This window comes from Scomber scombrus, chromosome 14 (assembly GCF_963691925.1).
Source record: "Scomber scombrus chromosome 14, fScoSco1.1, whole genome shotgun sequence".
Taxonomy (NCBI): Eukaryota; Metazoa; Chordata; class Actinopteri; order Scombriformes; family Scombridae; genus Scomber; species Scomber scombrus.
This window is the reverse complement of record NC_084983.1, coordinates 26,096,456-26,116,895: the sequence shown is the minus strand read 5'-3', so window position 1 is coordinate 26,116,895 and position 20,440 is coordinate 26,096,456. Positions and strand designations below refer to the sequence as shown.

Genomic DNA, 20,440 nt, shown 5'->3' with positions numbered 1-20,440 from the left:
AGTGATTTTTTCAAGATTAATTGGCACTGGCCTTAAAAAAAAGTCATTTGGTGCGACCATGATTCATCTTGAAATATCTTATATAAATAAAAGATCATCATTTACAAATTAAAATAAAATAAATGCAAATACTTTGTTTCCAAACACTTTATATTACTGAAAACTTGTAAAAAAAGATGTGAAGCGTGTTAAGTAAATTAATTTATTTCAAGATGAATCATGGTCGCACCACATGACTTTTTTTTAAGGCCAGTGCCAATTAATCTTGAAAAACCCACTAAAATCACTTAATATCAAATTTATAATATGAATCTTCAGGTACACAACATTCTGAATGTTTGAACTACTGCATTAGATATGCTTGTTTTTATTATTCTAACATTGAGTTGTTGAAAATCCTTATACGTCATTGACCCATGAATTTCATCAGCATCTATGACATACTTTTTCTAGATATTGCAATTTGTAGCGTAAACATTTCAACAGTTTATAATCGCCGTTTTAAAATAACATTCTTAAGAAATTCTTTATCCTTATGTTTGATAATGTATCAAACTATTAATTATTTGCACTTTGTTACAACATGCATTAATGTAGCTGCTCTTTGTGTGATACCGTACTTTCTGTGCCACAAACCAACAACAGATCACATCTTGAAAACGAACGCTGAAATCAATGGTAAATATTCTCATCGAATAGTGAGAGCTGAATTCACTGAAGCAATCTGTAATGAGTGAGTGAACTGCTTTGCTACATGTGAATTCATCATCTAGAAATCTGTGTGTCTATAAGTAAATTCAGGTTATTTAAGGCCAATTAAAGAACTGTTGGACTACAGACTTGCACTTTGAGCACAAACACACCTCACAGTCCCAATAAGGTCACTCCTGTGTGTTTGCTCACTTTAACTGTTGTCTCCGATACAGCTCACACAGCTCATGATTTCAGATTAGCTATAATCAGATTACACATCATCTGTGAAAAGGACCACCTTACCCCTTGTTTACACTTGAAAGACTCACCATCTTCTGCGCTCACCTCTAATGCAGAGAGGAACTCAAAGCCAAGTCTCTTCTCTCCCCGACAGAAATGGCAGGACATTATAAAGGAGGTGAAGTTTCTCCAGAGGATTCGGCACCCGAACAGTATAGAGTACAAAGGTTGTTACCTCCGTGAGCACACAGCATGGGTAAGTCACCTGTTTACATACATACACAGAATGACCTCATACTATGTGGAGACATATGATATATTATGTGTTGTTTCTCTGTGTAGCTGGTGATGGAGTACTGTCTTGGCTCAGCCTCTGATCTGCTAGAAGGTGAGCAGCTGTTCCGCATCATTTTGTGTCTTATGCAAGAGATGAGAGGTTTGTGTAAGACTGGTTCTGTGTTTTCATCAACTGTTTTTCCCCCCCCCCCTCTCTCCATCAGTTCATAAAAAACCTCTACAAGAAGTAGAGATTGCTGCCATTACACACGGTGCTTTGCAGGGCCTGGCATACCTTCATTCCCACAACATGATCCACAGGTGAGTCAACTTGTTTTTTTTTTACATGACCTTTATTATTTTTAAGTAGCTTCTCTTAATAATAATAATAATAATAATAATATAATAAATCACATTTATAACAGAGGTTAGAACATGAAGAATACGGTGGGAGCTAGGTGGGGAAGGTTAGTGTAAAAAGGTGTTTTGAGTGCATATTTGAAAGTGGAGAGGGTTGGGGAGATTTTGATGTGAGGGGGGGAGTGAATTCCATAGGGGTGGGGGCAGCAACTGAGAAGGCCCGATCACCCCAAGTCCGGCGCTTTGTCCGGGGGACCTGCAGCAAGTTGGCAGAGACGGACCTGAGGGATCGGGAGGGGGCGTGGTGATGAAGGAGGTCAGCAAGGTGGGGGGGGGGGGGGGGGGGCTAGGTTGTTGAGGGCCTTGTAGGTGGTGAGAAGGATTTTGAAGTCGATTCGGTGTTTAACGGTGAGGAGGCGTGCAGCAGAGTTCTGGACGTATTGGAGTTTATTGAGGACTTATGGTTATGGTGCCGTAGAGAAGACTGTTGCAATAATCGAACCTGTATATATACCTCTTTTTTTTTAATGTGTCTCAGGGATGTGAAGGCAGGTAACATCCTGCTGACGGAGCCAGGGCTGGTCAAACTGGCAGACTTTGGCTCCGCCTCCATCGCCTCGCCTGCCAACTCCTTTGTTGGAACACCGTATTGGTGAGTGAAAATCCATCTCTGGTTGACCTGAGTGTTATTTGTTCAGCTGGCCAAAAATGTTGACATTATGAATGGTCTCTTTATTGAGCATCTGTTTAAGGAATTACTGATTGATGAAATGATGATCTGACTGTAAAATGTATTTAAATCTATTTGCATCTATAATCTATAAGTAAAATGCTTCACTGCTGTGATTTGTTGGAGACAATGCATGCTGAAGTCTTTTAGTTTTGCAATATTTATAATAAGTTACTGTTTTTCTTTGCTTATCTAAAGATGGGACTGTAACTGTGTTTTGACTTTCTCTATTTCTCACTTCCATTTGATCTTCTTCCTCATCCAGGATGGCCCCGGAGGTGATTCTAGCTATGGATGAGGGCCAGTATGATGGAAAGGTAGACGTCTGGTCGTTAGGGATCACCTGTATAGAATTAGGTAAGTGATAGTATGTGTGTGTGTGTGTGTGTGTGTATTGCATCATCATTACAACATTACTGCAGAGAGCTTATGTTATCTCTGCACAAAAGAGAAAAAAAGGTCCTAAAAAAAGGATTAAAGGTATAATCTGTGACCTCACCCCATCAGGATGTACTATCACTGTCACTGATTGACATGTTTTTAAATACACAGACTAGTATTTAGTAACAAAATGTACTTAAATAATGTTTTCTGACATTTGTTTGATGGATTTGTAATATGAGTGAAATTGGCCTGATAGTTTCTTTTATGATCAGATGAGAAAGACAAAATATTTTATTTTATTTATTATCTACAGTCGTGTTAACCCTATTAATTACATATATGAATAAAGCTGTAATGCAAGTATAAATAATATGTATTAACTAATGTGTCTCTGTTGCAGCGGAGAGGAAGCCGCCCTTGTTTAACATGAATGCAATGAGTGCCTTATACCACATAGCGCAGAATGAGAGCCCCACACTGCAATCCAGTGAATGGTGAGATGCCACACACACACACACACACACACACACACACACACACACACACACACACACACACACACACACACACACACACACACACAAAATCACTCACTCACTCAGAGGTATTCATCTTAATATATATTGCTATTTTGCTATTTCACTATGTATAGCCTATTCTTTATATTTATATTTTAGTATGTATAGTTACCATATTTAGTATATCGTAGTATATGTATCATCACTATGTGTCCGTGTAATGCTGCTGCTACTCTGTAATTTCCCAGCTTGGGATCAATAAAGTATATCTATCCATCTATCCATCTATCCATCTATCCATCTATCCATCCATCCATCCATCCATCCATCCATCCATCTATCTATCTATCTATCTATCTATATAAATTGTCTTAGTGACAGACGTAAAGCAAAGATGACAGATATGAATGCAGATGCATCCTGTATGGACAGAAGCAGAAGCGGACATTATTGATTAAATGTTCAAATCACTTGCAATGACGGAGCAAACTGTTACGGTGTAATCAAAAAACTTTTTTGGTATTCCAGGCTCCATTTCTGCATAATTAGCATTCTATCTGATTTAGATATGATTAAATCTAAACATGATTAGATGAGGAGCATGAACACAAGCAGCACTTTGGTCAACAAGGAAAACACATTTCAGAGCATGTTTTTGAAAATGTGGTGATGCAGTATGTGGGTCAATGACGTATAAGGATTTACAACAACTCAATTGTAGAATAATATAAACAAGCATATCTAATGCAGTAGTTCAAACATTCAGAATGTTGTGTACCTGAAGATCCATATTATAAATGTGAAAGTGATTTTAGTGGGTTTTTCAAGATTAATATGCACTGGCCTTAAAAAAAAAGTCATGTGGTGCGACCATGATTCATCTTGAAATATCTTATATAAATAAAAGATCATTTACAAAAATAAAAAAAATGCAAATACTTTGTTTCCAAACACTTTATATTACTGAAAACTTGTAAAAAAAGATGTGAAGCGTGTTAAGTAAATTAATTTATATCAAGATGAATCATGGTCGCACCACATGACTTTTTTTAAGGCCAGTGCCAATTAATCTTTAAAAACCCACTAAAATCACTTAATTTCAAATTTATAATATGAACTTTCAGGTACACAACATGCTGAATGTTTGAACTACTGCATTAGATATGCTTGTTTTTATTATTCTACAATTGAGTTGTTGTAAACCCTTATACGTCATTGACCCATGTACCTCATACAAATACACCTAAAATGAAATGAAAACAATGTTGACATCTGCTGAAGGCGGCCGTCTGTGTAACCTTTTATCTTCTCATTTTTGTTGCAGGACGGATTACTTTAGAAACTTTATCGATTCTTGCCTTCAGAAAATCCCCCAGGACAGACCGCACTCTGACGACATGCTGGGTGTAAGTAGACACACACACACACACACACACACACACACATTGTATGTTCTGCTACACAGATACAGGGAGCGCGGGGTCAGTGTGTTAAGATGGAGATTGAAAAACCCTCTGGTAATAAATCTCTCTCTGATGTTTGCGCTCTGTTCTGTCCCCATAAGCTTCTATTTTGATTCACTAATCCTCTTCTTCCGGATTTACACACACACACACACACACACACACACACACACACACACACACACACACACACACACACACACACACACACACACAAGCAGAACATGTACAGGGACACTCACAGGGCTTGATTTTGTAGATAAAACACAGACATAATTACTGCAGAGACGTGAATTCTGCATCTATTGTTAAGTAACTGAGCAGCTGTCACTTAGCCCACTAATGGACTCACTGTTGCTAATGGAAATTGTCCTTAGGGTGTATGGTAGTGCTGCACACAGGCTCTTCCTTTTTTTTCATAAACATCAAGGACCTGTTCTTAACCTTCGTGTCGTCCTCCCGGGTCAAATTGACCCCGTCTGTTTTGACTGTTCCTTCTTTCCTTCCATCTGTCCTTCCTCCCTCCCTCCTTCTCTCTTTCTTTCCTTCCTCTCTCTTTCCTCCCTTCCTTCTTTCCTTCCTCCATCCCCCTTTCTTCCTTCCTTTTCTTCCTACCTTCCTCCCTCCCTCCTTCCTTCTCCCTTTCTTTCCTCCCCCTACCTTCTTTCCTCTGTCCTTCCTTCCTCTTTTCCTTTCTCCCTACCTCCTTCCTTCTTTCCTCCCTCCCTCCTACCTTCCTTCCTTCCTTATTTCCTCCATCCTGCCTTCCTTTCCTGCCTCCCTTCCTTATTTCCTTTCCTCCCTTCCTTCCTTCCTCCCTTCTTTCCTTCCTTCCTTCCTTGCTTCCTCCCTTCTTTCCTCCCTTCCTTCCTTCCTCCCTTCCTTCCTCCCTCCCTCCCTCCCTCCCTTCTTCCTCCTTTCCTTCCTTCCTTCCTCCCTTTACTCGAGGACAACAGGAGGGTTAATCACAATGAAAACTGTAAGTGTTTTCTGTGTAACTGCTTCTCCTTGTGTTGTTGAAGTGGGTTTCTGGCCCCCAACTTCCCACTAATCTGCATGGAGAATGACACTAAGGTCGTGTTCAGACCATAGACTGTATATAAAATGGACGTAACATCCATGACGTCACCCATTGATTTGTGGACTGCTGCTTGGAAGCGAATAGTTTCGGATCTGGGCAGCACCATCTTGAATATTTCAGGTGCATGCTGGGTAAAAAAACAAGCACAGATTCTACTTATATGGGCATCAGGAGGGGCAAGAGACGCCCTCCTGAACCTGTGAACCAATCAACCTGTCAATCACGACGTAGCCATGCCCTAATGCATACCCTGCTTTATCGTCAAATATAAAATCAGGGAGGCCAAAATGTCCCAAATGAACATCATACTGCATTGAAGAAGGCTTTAAACTAGCGATTGAGACCATAAACACATTTTGAAAACGTTTACTGAGGTTATAAATCAAATGAGAAGTTGGTGAATTCTCCATTGACTTGTATAGAGACGGAAGTCCTTTTGACACCAAAACGGTCGCCCCCTGGTGGCCTTTTGATAGAATGCAGTTTTAACTTACTTCCGCGTTGGCCTCATTTCAGAGGACCAGAACTCCCCGCCTGGTTTTGACCCATGGTTGTCATCTACATGATTCACTGTACCACACAGTTACAGTGTAGTTCGCTACAACAGCTACAGGGCGTTCAGTTGGAGTACTTGAGGTCCAAATAAACTCCAAAACAGACAGCGGACATGCATAGAGTTCTCTTTATACTACATTGGATCTCTAGACACGGACATGTGCAGTCGATGCACACGTCATACATTTTGAAGTGCATGCAGATCTCCACAGGATGTGTGGAGTATAATTATAGCTTTTCAATGCTTACGTTGGTCTGACTCAGAGGAAATTGTTAAACATTATATATAATGTGAATGAAGCTTGTACCCCATTCAAAGTCATAGAGCTTATACAACAGATGTTATCAAAAAGTTTCCAATACTCATAATGGATAAAAATGTGAGATTGACAGCCGGGTTGAGAAAAATTCCCTTCCGTCTCTTCATCTTGTGCCAGTTGTCTTTTGATGATGTTCCTTTTTCCTGTCGACCTCCCCTCCAGCATGCGTTTCTGCAGCGTGAACGTCCAGACTCTGTGCTGATGGATCTTATTCAGAGGACCAAGGATGCAGTGCGAGAGCTGGACAACCTCCAGTACCGCAAGATGAAGAAGATCCTCCTTCAGGAGGCCCACAACGGACCCACAGCAGAAGCCCAGGATGGAGACGAGGTGTGTGGATGGTCGTATGTTCAATTTAAACTAAGAAACTGTTAGATAAAGGTTTGTGTGGTTTTTGAGAACAGAAATACACTTGTCACAACGGAAAATAACTAAGCATGCTTTGGTTGCTTGCATGTCTGTCTGTGTCTCTCGGTCTTTCTTGTGTTTTCTCTCTGGCTCTTCCTCTCTCTCCTTCGCTCTCGCCTCTGTCGTGCTTCCACTCTGTCTCCAGGAGTTGGAACCAGGCGCAGGTCGGACAGGAACAGTGAACAGCGTTGGCAGTAATCAGTCCATCCCCAGCATGTCGATCAGCGCCAGCTCCCAGAGCAGCTCTGTCAACAGTCTGAACGAAGCGGCCCAGGACAGCCGCAGTGAGCTGGACCTGATGGAGGGAGGGGGAGACCACACAGTCATGTCCAACAGCTCTGTCATACACCTCAAACCGGTGGGTTAAGTGACTCAGACACAGATATGAATTCAGATGGGTTTTTTGGATGTTTAGTTCAGTTTAGTGATACAAAACTGACGAAAGCAGTAAATCATCACATTTAGGAAGCTGTAACCAGTCTTACTCTGATTCTCACTCTGTCCCAAACCTTCCCAATGTTTCCTTTCTGTTGTGCACTGTAGCAAAATAATATGTTAATGCTGTTGCCTCATGTCTTCAGGAAGAAGAGGAGAGTTTCTCTGGGGAGCAGGCAGCCAGCAGTCAACCCTCTGAGCCCCAGGAAACGCCAACTCAGGCCCCGAGGAAGCACTACCGTAACAGAGAGCACTTTGCCACCATACGCACAGCATCACTCGTGAGAACACACTTGCTTAAGCGTATACAAACTCTGTCATTTAATCTCAATCTGAATGGAACTGAGCTGATTCTCTCCTTGTCGTCCTCATCTTGCAGGTGACCCGAGAGATGCAGGAACATGAGCAGGACTCGGAGCTGCGGGAGCAAATGTCAGGATACAAACGCATGAGGCGGCAACATCAGAAGCACCTGATGGGCCTGGAGAACAAGCTGAAAGGGGAGATGGATGAGCACAGGCTGAGGCTAGACAAAGAGCTGGAGAGTCAGAGAAACAACTTTACCCAAGAGATGGAGAAGCTGCTGAAAAAACACACGGCCGCTCTGGAAAAAGACGTACGTTGACACACAAATAAAGAAAAAAAAATACACTTAATATTCATTTAAGGGGAAAAAAGTGAGAAATGAAAAGCACATATTTAATTTCCATTCATATTATAGCAAATACTTCATATGATTACTTTACAGGTTATGTTAAACTTTTCCTGTTTTTGAAGTGTGATTCTACAACTGGAGCAAATGGGGGTTTTTTTCATTTTTTTTATCTCTTACCCAATTTCTGCTATTGGTGCAGCTGAAGACGTTTACCAACGATGAGAAGAAGTTCCAGCAGCACATCCAGGTGCAGCAGAAGAAGGAACTCAGCAGCTTCCTGGAGTCACAGAAGCGGGAGTACAAACTGCGCAAGGAGCAGCTCAAAGAGGTATCGCACCACAAGCTACCGATGATTCTCCCACCCTCGTTGATCTGTGATACCTGTTAAACCTCTGTAATGACGCACTGAATGAAGCTAAACAACACCTGTGTTTTACACCTGTGTGGCAGGAGCTGAGTGAGAACCAGTCCACTCCAAAGAAAGAGAAGCAGGAGTGGCTGTCCAAGCAGAAAGAGAACATCCAGCACTTCCAGGTCAGGACGAATATGTACAATATGTACACAAGCAAGACCAAGTAATGATTTTATGCAAACACGGCAACAAATGCATGTATTCACTAGAATCTGTGACATTAATAAAACTTTCCCTTTTTTAAGTATTAACCAGGACCGACCCTTCTTAGCTTCTGAGATCAGTGTCCATAAACTTAATCTCCCAAGTCTTCTTCTCTCTGGATTCTGTGTGAGGTATACAGTAAATTATAGTAATGCCACATCGGTCATGTCTATTACCAGGCGGAGGAGGAGGCTAACCTGTTGAGGAGACAGAGGCAGTACCTGGAGTTAGAGTGTCGGAGGTTCAAACGCAGGATCCTCATTGCCAGACACAATGTCGAGCAGGATCTGGCCAGAGAGGTAGTCTCACACACAAAGAGTACCAGCTGCCACCACCCACTCTTACTTTCTTTTTGTTGGATTTCATTAAGTTTCTTAATCCTTTGACCAGTCTTAACCTGCCTTTCCCCCTCTTTTTTTCAGGAGCTGAACAAACGGCAGACACAGAAGGACCTGGAGCACGCCATGCTGCTCAGGCATCACGAGTCAATGCAGGAGCTGGAGTTCCGGCACCTGGGGACGATCCAGAAGGCGCGGGCAGAGCTGATACGAACCCAGCACCAGACAGAGCTCACCAACCAGCTGGAGTACAATAAGAGGAGGGAGAGGGAGCTGAGGCGCAAGCATGTCATGGAGGTCCGACAACAGCCCAAGAGCCTCAAGGTATAGAAACTCATGGAGAGGGTTTTTCTGTTTTGATCCCTCATTTATGCAAAGCATGTAATGGTTCTGCACCTGCTCACTGAATACAGTCCAGCCAGACACCTCAGGTTATCTGGTAGTTGTCATTTTAACTGTACCCAGAACAAGATCCAGGCCTTCAGAGGGAGCTTTTAGCTACTTTGGTCCTGCTCTACCAGATGATCTGAGATCAGACACTTATTTCAACACTTGATAGAAAACTTAAAACCTTTCTGTTTTCTCAAGTTTATAATTAGTCAACTTATTACCTGAGTATGTGTGTGGCTGGACAACAGATTTTCTTGTGCTTGATTTTGTGTTCATTTTTAATTGTTGTATTTCTGTATTTTTAAACTTTGCTTTAAAATTATTTCATCATGTTGATCAGTCACTTTAATGCTGTTCTTAAGCACCTTGATCTGCCGTTTTGTATGAAAAGCGCTAGAAAATAAGATTGACTTGACTTGACAACATCTCCAGGAGTTAAGCTCCTCAACATCTTCTGTCTCCTTCAGTCTAAGGAACTTCAGATTAAGAAGCAGTTCCAGGACACTTGTAAAACTCAGACCAGGCAGTACAAGGCCCTCAGGAACCACCTGCTGGAGACCACGCCCAAGTCTGATCACAAGGCTGTGCTCAAGAGGCTGAAGGAAGAGCAGACCAGGAAGCTGGCCATCCTGGCTGAGCAGTACGACCACTCCATCAATGAAATGCTCTCCACACAGGCTGTGAGTACATGAAGAGAAGGTCTTCTTATTTTTGTCTTTGTTCTTGCACGAAGCAATATGAGGAAAATATGAAAATCCTTTGTGGGATTCAACAAACTCGTACTGCCTGAGCTTGTCGTAAATTAATAGTTTCACCCTGATGAAAGTCACCTGTTCATGAGGATGTACGTGATTGTGAGATGTGATCATTAGCATCAATCCGCGCCCCTAGAACCACCATATAAGGCTCCATGTTCTGTTTGTGGGCGAGTTTCATTCACTAAAAGTTCTCAAAGAGTAAAAAACTTTGCACAACTTCAAGTCTTGCTTTGTGTCAGTGGGAGACCTGAAACATCTCTCTAAAGCAAAGCCTTCTGTGATGTGACAGTCACAGTGATATTAGTAAAGAATATTATAACATGATAATTGACAGAGAGCTACAGAGACACAGAGGCAGCTGTCAGTGAGAGAACTACTGAAATGTAGATGTAGCGATGCCAAAATATGCCAATAAAAGTCTAAAAAAATCTTTAAAAAAAGCCTTTTTAGATAAGTTGATAGCCATGATGATAAAATATGGCAAACAATATAAATGTGTCATTATATGCAATATCAGTTCATATTTAAATTCTAAATTAATTTAGATTAGGGCATTATAATTGTAAGTTAAGTGTTTCTCCCCAGGGAAGAAAAGCAGATCTATTCATGACTCGACAGGTCTGGACCACTCGTGAATTTCATTCGTACCTAAGAAGAAAATTATAGTTGCTGGAAAATTGATGAACCCTAAAAAATGTTCTTTAATCACTCAAATGTGCATTTGAAGAACAAATGTCTTTGTACATGCTTCTTACGTGAGGTCTATTGATATGAAAATGTCCTAATTTAGTCTCATCACTGGACATTGTTTGAAAATGTTGGTTGGGTTAGTATAAATACCTAAACAATACATTTTCAATCAAATTACGTCATTTAAAATGTTTTCCTATAAAAGCTTTTTATTGTATAAACCCCAAAAAAATGAGTCAAACTTATCAAATGAAGGCGTGTTTATGGATCTTTGTTTCCAGCAGCTGTAAAAGAAATGTACATAATACAATGTAGTTTGAAATGAGCAAAATGATTATATGAATGAGGTAATGTCTAATTTAGGAACATGTGATCAGCACCAAAAATGCAACCAAGAACATTTTGTGAATTTGCAAAAGGGCCGTCACACATACTTTCTGTTTTAATGTATTCATGTGTTTGTTAAATACATGACACATGAATACTTTCAAGGCAAATATTAGTACATTTATTGTGTTCATTCTAATTTAGTTGCAGCATTATTGTGTCCAACATTAGTCAGTTATGAGGAATAAAAATGAATGATTCTGTATTAATGGCACCTGGGCAAAAACAAACATCTGTATCTTTCTCTCTCTTTATGTCTCTCTTTGACTCGCCTGACCTCAGCTGCGGTTAGATGAAGCTCAGGAGGGGGAGTGTCAGGTTCTGAGGATGCAGCTGCAGCAGGAGCTGGAGCTGCTCAACGCTTACCAGAGCAAGATCAAGATGCAAACCGACGCCCAGCACGACAAGGAAAGGAGGGAGCTGGAGCAGAGGGTCTCACTGCGAAGGGCTCTGCTGGAACAGAAAGTAAGAAAGTCCCTGGACCGTTGTTGAGTGTTGTCAGGATGTCAGGTCTTGTCAAGTCCTGTCAGTAAATTTGGGAGTGACACTGAAGGTGTGCTGTCATGGGACTACCATGTGTTGGTAACATGTCTTTAAACTAAAGGTTATTTAGCCTTGGCTTAGCTTTCTGAGTCTTTTCCCCTTGAGTGGGCCTTGTTTCTACTTGTGATCATTTGCTCATAAAAAATCTGGTTTGTTGTTTTATTTCAGTTTTTTTATCTAGAATTGAAGAACCAGCTGTCCTTTCAAACAGGAAAAGTGCACATTTATCATTTATTGTGCACTCACTTGTCCTCTGTCTTCTTCTCCTCAGATTGAAGAGGAAATGCTCGCCCTGCAGAACGAGCGCTTGGAGCGAATCCGCTCCCTGCTTGAGCGCCAGGCCCGAGAGATCGAGGCTTTTGACTCGGAGTCCATGCGGCTGGGCTTCAGCAACATGGTGCTCACCAACCTGGCTTCCGATTCCCAGGGAGGCTGGGGGGGAGGAGGAGGAGGAGGCCAGGGGGCTCAGGGAGGAGGTCACTGGCCCGGAGGAAGCGGAGGTGGAGGCCATCATAGTCATCATCACCAGGGGGGCTCCAGCTCACAGCAGCCCTGGGGTCACCCCATGCTGGCTGGGGGCCCGCCACCCTGGAGCCTCCACCACCCTGGAGGAGGGAGTCAGAGGGGAAGCGGGGGAGGTGCAGGAGGGGTGAGGAACAGCCCGCAGGCTATGAGGAGGACGTCATCAGGGGGGCGGAGTGAACAGGGCATGAGCAGGAGCGCCAGCATCACCTCTCAGATCTCCAACGGATCCCACCTGTCGTACACCTAGAAAACACACACACACACACATACACACACATACACACACACACACACACACACATACACTACCAACACAATATTTGTCTTAACATTAAATCCTCGTGCACCGAGGTCACACTGTTCACAGACACACACCATGCATGCACCACACATGCTTTACATAGACTTGTTATTTCCCACAGTACATCTGAAACACACTGCACAGTACTGAGGCCGGGTTTCCCTCAGCCCAGTTCCTCTCCCATCACCACTGCTCTCTCACATCAGTGCACTGATAGCAGGAGTCTGTGGAAACCCAAAAGCCCCGACACAAATCCAAGATGGCTGAGCACCATGTACAGTATGCCACAGTGCAGTAGTAGGCTGTTTTCTTTTTTTTTTTTTTACTATAGCCTAAAGTGGTATTTTATGTGTTTTATTTTTGCCATTCTAGTCTCTGTTGCCATAGATCCAGAGTAGTATTGTTTATTTGCAGTTGTTTGTGGTTTGCTTTTCAGAAGCATTTTAGGCAAATCTGATTGCTCTGATATTGTGGTTGCACAGTGACATTTCACATTCAGTGGGCAGTTTTTAAATTAATGTTAGGAGATGTGTCCGTGTGCAAATGCTGAAGGCTCCGCAAACCATTCACAGCTCAAGATTTAAGCACAGACAAACACAACTTACTGAAAGTTCAAAGTTTAAAGAGATTATTTCTTTTTGTGCAGTTGCAGGGAAATCAGAAGGCGGGAGGTAATGTAGGGCTCTGACTTAAGACAGATTGAATGATGGACCGTTTCAGAACATGCTGAACAGGTCTAGAGGGAATATTAAAAGAGAAAGTGCAAAAGTTGTTGTAAGTGAGTACCAGCGGGTATCTCTGACAAGTGTAAGTGTTATTGTGTACTGTGAGCGATGCCTCAAATATGCCAAAAGGTTAAGGGTGCAGAGTCAGATTAGTCATTATTCTTGCCAACATATTGTTGTGTATTTAAAGAGATTGTGCCAGAGACATCAGTGGAAGTTCAGCTAATACTTTTGAGGCCAAGTATATTCATGTGTTGCTGGATCGGAGGAGAAAAGCAGTCATTTTAGTGTATGTATCCTCCTCGTCGGCTCAGCTCTTGGGTTTCCACAAGGCCTCCGCCGTCACTCACACCTGCCCCGCTGGACGGCCAGAGCGAGGGATGCTTCTGCTCGACCAGTCCGCAGCCCTCGTGTGACAGGGATGGGTTTTCAGCAGCACTAACCTCCTACTTGAAAAGTTTCAAACCTGGTGTTCAGTCTTCACTTGTCTGCAGTCATTTATTGGTCTAATCTGGCTAATCTGTGTCGGTGAAAGCGACGCACTATGCAGTAGAAAAAACGTTCTCTGACGTATCGGATCATGTCTGTTGGCCTACCTCAAGAAGGCGCTTCACCAGGGAGTGTTGTGATCCCCAATGAAAATGTTAATTAGACGTATTTACGCACACACACACATAACAATTCCTAGTCAAACAGTATGTCCCTTTGCACACTATGCTGATGAATGCATGTACCAGGGTCAACTTTGAGAAAGTGGGACGTTATAGGTGTAAAAAAAAAAAAAAAAAAAAGGAAACAAGAAATCAGAATTTTTGAAAACTAGCGTATTTATCAGTTAAGTGAGCTGGCTGTAAATGAGCCTCACACTCAGCAGCAGGCAGCAGTAAGTTCAAAAACTTAGTATTTGTGTCAGGGCAACTCTTCAGGCAGCTTTAACCATCACAGCTGCCTCAAAACATCCCCGTGTGTTGTTTGTTTAAAAAAAAAAAAAGATCTTTTTAAAGTGTCTAGAGTCAAAGTGAATGAACACGCAGCGTGAGGAGGAGCTTCACAAGCCCCTCTGCTGGTTGGTGACTGCTGAATGTCTCGGTGGGTGGATGGGTGGTGATGCTGTGATCCCCGCTGCCATGCCCCTGCAACCTTCCCTGGTCCGACACCCCGCTCTGTCTCACCCCTCGTGACCCCAGTGTCGTTGTTCTGACCACCGATCTCCCCCGCTTCCCTTCCACCGCCGTTTCCTCCCCTCCTGAGCCTCGGTGTGGTCTCAGCCCTCCTCCCCTGATCTATTTGGGAAGAGCTCTTCAACCAAGTGAAAGAAAAGAAGAACATCTATATATACCAATATATGTATTATTATATAAATCTATTAAAAAAATGATTATAGAGATAGAGGTGGAAGTCTTATAGTGAAATGCAGAGTTTATGCATTATGATTTTTCAGAGGTGGAATGTACAGGAACTCTGTTAATATTGTATATTTTGAATTAGAAAATATGGAAATCTAATTGACAAAACAAAGACAAATTAACTTGTCGTGATGCGAACACAGTGACGTGGTTTTTAGACCAGCGCATCAGCGTTTCAAATGAACGTTTTGATTTACAGACGCTGGCTTTTCACTCTCGTAACTTGCAACTTGCAACTGTTGTGAAAGATAACACAACTCTAGGTCAGATTGCCCTCGAGCAAATGGCAACATTTTTGTTTTAATGCTGAATAAGAATGATTTTGCACATAATTTGAAATCTAGATAGGTTTAGCCTTTGCTTTTAGCATTGGCTATATTTTACTGACATTATGATACCCATTGTAGAAGATTCAGTCTGTGCATTTAGGTTTTTCATGGTTTTTAGAAGACTCGGGCCTAAAGTCAAGGTTATAATAACTTAGAAAAAGAAAGAATTGTCTTTTTTAAAGATGTAGAAAATCAGAAAAGTTGCTGAATTCTGAAATATTTGGCTGTAAGAACGATATTTAGTTTATTTCACAACCAGATATTGACTCAAAATTCTTGCACAAGACTGAAAATGTATCATTGATCTACAAAAGGTTACTCAGAGGTTTTCTGGGGTGAACCCTCTTTTGTTTTGGTCACACACACAAAAATATGTTTTACTCTGCACTTAAGTATTTGCCTTTTTTTTCTTTTCTTTTTTTTATAAATCTTGCCACCCGCCATTCAGAATAGTTTTTCATTGGCTCTGTTCTGAAGAAGAAAAAAACCCCAGACAGAATATTGTGATCTCATTTCTCTGTACCCAACATCTTTTATCCACCATTTTTCCAATTCTCTAATGTTTTATTTCCTTTAATGCCAGAAAGGGTCATTTTATTTTCCAAATGACGTCTGCAGAGGGCCAAACGAGTGGCAGATTTTTAGTCCATCTCTTGTGTTTACTAGAAACCCCCCCCCCCCAGGTGTTTTTGCGAGGCAGTCGGGGCAGAGTCTAGCTTTAGACATTGGTCACTGAACTGGATCATTTGCACTGATTGCACAAGTGATTGACCAGATTAAAGAGTCTACTGTGATCCCTCTCGGTGTGCTGAGGGACGGCTGCCATTGGCTGACAGTAAGCGGGAGGCAGGGTTACGTCTCTGTACAGTCTGTTTATCAGTATTCCTTTTATCTCTCCTGTCATTTGGTGGGTCTTGCTGTTTTTTCTCCCTGGTCCAGAGACCTGTATTAAACTGTATTAAATTGTATAGATTGTGCAAAAAGCTGAATGTCGCATAGCAGAAGAGAAAAAGCTATTCCTTACAGATGAACAAGTGATTTAAAATGTATAAAAGAAATTCAGAAACAAAGTTTAGGGGATAAATGTAATATTTTGTTTGTAATTACTATTTTTTGTTGGAAGAGGGCTACTGGATAAAGAATCATCTGTAATAAAGTAATTTTAATATTTCTTCGTCCCTGTGGTGATTTTATGTGTGCATCAAAGAAACCCCTCAGCCTACATATTTTTGAAATCTTTAAACTGTTTGTCAAACATCCCTGAGGTATTTTGATCCAATTTTTAATTCATACAGCAGGAAAAAAAAGTGTATTTGATGCCAAATAGCTTGTTTAGTTTGTATATCCTCTCTTTGACTCAGTGCACAGGGGGTTTTCTTACAGCAGTAGTTAAATTCCCTTTAATTGTTAGTACTGAATTCCTTTTTTTAACCTTTGTGTCGTCCTCCCGGGTCAAATTGACCCCGTCTGTTCTGACTGTTCCTTCTTTCCTCCCTTCCTTCCTTCCTTCCTTCTTTCCTCCCTTCCTTCTCTCTTTCTTTCCTTCCTCTCTCTTTCCTCCCTTCCTTCTTTCCCTCCTTCCTCCCTCCCTCCTTCTTTCCTTTTTTCCTTCCTTCCTTCTGTCCTTCCTTCCTCCCTCCCTCCTTCTTTCCTCCCTTCCTTCTGTCCTTCCTTCCTCCCTCCTTCCTTCTGTCCTTCCTTCCTCCCTCCCTCCTTCTTTCTTTCTTTCCTCCACCTAGCTTCCTTCCTTCCTCTTTTCCTTTCTCCCTCCCTCCTTTCCTTCATTCTTCCTCCGTTCCTTCCTTCCTCCCTCTTTTCCTTCCTTCTTCCTCCCTCTTTTCCTTCTTCCTCCCTTCCTTCCTTCTTCCTTTCTCCCTCCCTTCCTTCCTTCTCCCTCCCTTCCTTCCTTCTTCCTCCCTTCCTTCCTTGACTCGAGGACAACAGGAGGGTTAAACATACATTTAAAGATTTATTGTAACAAGGGAAGCCATCTTCTGAGAATATGTATGTTTTTTTCTTGGCCCAGCAAAGAAGAATCATTTTCCCTCCCAACAGTTGCTCATTAAAAACCCAAAGTTGTTGAAGTCTCTCTGCAGATCATCCTCCACCTTCTCTTTCCCCTCAGCGTGTATACGACCTCTTCCAGGTGAAGTTTTCTTCCTCTGCTTCCACAAAGGTCTGTCCAGGCGCCTGAGGTCTTGGTCTCCTCATCATGGCGGCTCTCCTCCTGCGAGGTGGGGCCACGTTACTGATCCTGCTCCTCTGCCCGGCATGACTATACTCTCCTGTAGGAACATCCTTCTCCTCTCCTTTCAGAAAATCAGCCATGACTCTGAAGTACTCCAGAACTGCGATATGACTCCAGTTACCTTCCTCTACCTCCTCCTTTCTGATCCTCCCTCCCTCACTCTCTTCTCGGCTCTCCAGACTGAACCCACAGTGCCCTCCTCCGTCTGTCAACACCAGAAGGAAATAAGGGTTGCTCTGGAAAAGGGGAAGGGGCAAGGTGGAGGTTGGCGGGAGGAGAGGGTCATCACGGCTGCAGATGCAGAGCACAGGCACCGCCACCTCATCTGCATCTCTCAGTGGTTCATTCCTCTCCCAGTAGCTGTTCCAGTCCTTGGCTGGGGAAGCCCTCTCGCCCAGTCCCCAGGCCACTGAGGGTGCCAGACCCCGTGGGGAAGAAGATCCTGAGCTCAGCCCAGAGTTTACAGAGCCCTTTGGAGGTCTGGGAGGTGTCCACTTATGATGGACTGATGAGCAGAAAAGAGTCTCCTCAAAGTCTCTGAGGGAGGAACAGCTGAGGGCCCGATCCACATCCAGCACTGCTCTGAAGGAACTGCCGTATCTTAGCAACAAGTGAAGAATGAAACAGAATAAGCTGTTATGATTATATCCATATGGCACTCATATCTGTATTAAGGTGAATTAGAGTAACATGGGACAATTTATGCAATTGTCATTTTAACAATACATTTTGATATGATGCCAATAGCTCATAATAACCACACCCAATCCCATCCTGAAACCCCTGAGGTCTTATATAATCGTATCAGAACAGAGAATGCAAATATCAGACTCTGAAGAAATAATGGAAAACAGAAAGGTGGGACAGGTCAGGCTGAAAGGTCTAATCAGTGATGTTTGGTAGAAAAAGAGAAAGATGAATCTGAGCTCAGGTGTCCCACATAACACTAATTCACCATATTAATGCATTTTCATCTTTCTCTAATTTCCCCTCACCTACTCAGCTGCAGTTTCCGGTGAAAGAGCGCTCCCGAACGATAAATAGGCGGCATAGCTGTTTCAAACCACAGCTGACCCAGGAGTACAGGTGAGATGGTTGCAGCTGCCATCAGGTGAGAACTTGATCCACACTCCCCCAAGTAGGAAAGAAGAATCCCTGAGCCTGAACCCTCGCTCACTGCGACCAGCATGGAGGACGGGTGGCAGCTATGGATATAAGCAATCGCCTGAAACATGAAATATATCATCACTGTCAGGTAATAAAAAAAACCCACTGAATCAGCAAAATATACTTTCACAGAAAATATGTGAGAATTTCAACCAGACCAAAACCTAAATGTGTTAAATTCACTGAAATACAATGGAGAAAAGGAGGAAATCTGTCTATCCATCCATCCATCTATCTAATTTATTGACCAATCTTTCAGCACAAATTCACAACAGTCTCATGAAATCATCATTTATAAAACATACATTGATGAAATAAGAGTGGGGGGGGCCATTTGGGGCAAACTACAATAAAAAAAGTTCTTTCTGTACCTGCTCAAGATCAGCTGGGTCTCCGAACTCAGTCATTCGTGCCGTGGTCATCGGTGAACCTGCTGTACCTCGAGGGTGAAACACCACCACATAGAACCCTTGACGCATGGCCATATGGCACAGCGCCTTTAGGTGAGGTGTTATCCCTCCCCAGGACTGTGGGATGAGGAGGAGGACTGGAGGTGCTACGGTGAAGCAGCCTAGAGCTTTCCCCCCTGACTGATGCTCCTTTCTCCCCTCCCACCTCTTCCTCCCGACCACCTCACCCAGTCTTGTCCCCACAGCCCAGTCCAGAGCTACAGTTCCTCCATCCCTCACTAACAGATGGTCTCTAGTGAACCGTAATGTGTCTCTGCGTTGTCCAAACAGCAAGCTGGACAGAGTCTGCAGGTGGGGGTCTCCTCTGGGCCAGATGGCCAGTCTCGGCCTGGCCAGAGAGCCACAATGTCGCAGCAGATATTTGGCGAGAGCAGTGGGTTTGCAAATCAGCCTGGGTCTATCTGATGTCTGGTCTGTCCCTGGTGATACGGCTTCCTCGGTCCATTTTCTTGTATTTCTGTCTAGCGGCAACTCCAGGATCAGGCAGATGATGACCCAGAGTCTCCTGCCTGCAGCCCTGACAGCCAGCCTCGTCCAGCAGCTCACTCTCGGCCAGCGGAGAGCCAGAGACAGCACCAACAGTAACAGAGACGGGAGCAAACAGAACAAGCAATCCAATACAAAGGCTGCCATTGGTGAATACAGTGTGATTGTACTTTCACATCAAATCCAATGTTTTCACAGCAAAGTTTTTAACCTCAGACTCCCATATCGTAAAAACTCCTGAAAGCCGTCTTTTTGCCCCCAGTTTGTTAATAAATCCAAGAAGATTTAGGAGTCTAATGTCAATTGTTGCCCCCCTTTGCAGTTTCTCCTGCCCCTGTCATTTCGCCACCCTCCATAAATCATTTACTCCAAGCTTAAGCTCAGATAGAAACTGAACAAACACAGGTCACATAAATCTGTCCCATTAACGCTAACCTGCTTCCCCAGTTCATCAGTTTACATTGTTGATATAGCAGTGACATTAGAGACTTGCAAGGTGTATTTGACATGTATATTCCAGCTCTAAAACTAATCTAACAATATATTCTTACCCTTGTTTCGAGTCAGTTTTGAGTGGACATGTCCGGGAAGCTTTTTACATGCTGAATAAAATAACATACAGTCACATGCATCAGAGCAGGTCCATTTTTTATCACCAGCATCCTTCATAAACTGATGAGACTGATCAATATAGTGGCTATATATCAATGCATCACAAATATATGTCAGTATTAGTATTTTTTTTAGTTTAATTATGCCAGATACGAAGAAAAAGAAATCTCAGTTTTTATAGTAATTGAATTTCTAGTGAGGTTTGAGGTTAAAAACGTGCTGTTATAGTGTTAATGTTATCATGATAAAGTGTCATTCATTACGTCTTTCTCACAAAACTTATACAAATAATAAGCAATCCAAAGTAAAAAATTATTATCACCCAATATGA

General features: G+C 42.6%; 2 protein-coding genes across 4 annotated transcripts in view; one reads left to right on the top strand and one right to left on the bottom strand.

Annotated features, from left to right (window-relative positions):
• Nucleotides 1–16,297, top strand: part of taok1b (TAO kinase 1b) — a 28,672-nt gene extending 12,375 nt beyond the window's left edge. For 2 of the 3 annotated variants that reach the window (XM_062433277.1, XM_062433278.1), the window contains exons 4-21: nucleotides 1,088–1,189; nucleotides 1,276–1,321; nucleotides 1,434–1,530; nucleotides 2,108–2,221; nucleotides 2,565–2,656; nucleotides 3,084–3,177; nucleotides 4,526–4,607; nucleotides 6,783–6,950; nucleotides 7,174–7,386; nucleotides 7,610–7,744; nucleotides 7,843–8,079; nucleotides 8,318–8,446; nucleotides 8,569–8,652; nucleotides 8,914–9,033; nucleotides 9,157–9,396; nucleotides 9,930–10,142; nucleotides 11,580–11,762; nucleotides 12,112–16,297. In XM_062433277.1, the coding sequence (XP_062289261.1) occupies nucleotides 1,088–1,189; nucleotides 1,276–1,321; nucleotides 1,434–1,530; nucleotides 2,108–2,221; nucleotides 2,565–2,656; nucleotides 3,084–3,177; nucleotides 4,526–4,607; nucleotides 6,783–6,950; nucleotides 7,174–7,386; nucleotides 7,610–7,744; nucleotides 7,843–8,079; nucleotides 8,318–8,446; nucleotides 8,569–8,652; nucleotides 8,914–9,033; nucleotides 9,157–9,396; nucleotides 9,930–10,142; nucleotides 11,580–11,762; nucleotides 12,112–12,612 (2,850 nt within the window). In that variant the 3' untranslated portion in view covers nucleotides 12,613–16,297. Of the gene's footprint in view, nucleotides 1–645; nucleotides 679–1,087; nucleotides 1,190–1,275; nucleotides 1,322–1,433; nucleotides 1,531–2,107; nucleotides 2,222–2,564; nucleotides 2,657–3,083; nucleotides 3,178–4,525; nucleotides 4,608–6,782; nucleotides 6,951–7,173; nucleotides 7,387–7,609; nucleotides 7,745–7,842; nucleotides 8,080–8,317; nucleotides 8,447–8,568; nucleotides 8,653–8,913; nucleotides 9,034–9,156; nucleotides 9,397–9,929; nucleotides 10,143–11,579; nucleotides 11,763–12,111 lie in introns of all 3 variants that reach the window. The other variant, XM_062433279.1, reaches the window with a different exon arrangement.
• Nucleotides 14,372–19,828, bottom strand: LOC133994100 (protein ABHD15). The gene is made up of 3 exons (XM_062433296.1): nucleotides 18,913–19,828; nucleotides 18,370–18,599; nucleotides 14,372–17,974 (listed from the first exon to the last, which is right to left on the bottom strand). The coding sequence occupies exons 1-3, from the start codon at nucleotides 19,642–19,644 to the stop codon at nucleotides 17,248–17,250; spliced, it is 1,689 nt and encodes a 562-aa protein (XP_062289280.1). The 5' UTR covers nucleotides 19,645–19,828; the 3' UTR covers nucleotides 14,372–17,247.
• Between the last annotated feature and the right edge of the window lie 612 nt (nucleotides 19,829–20,440).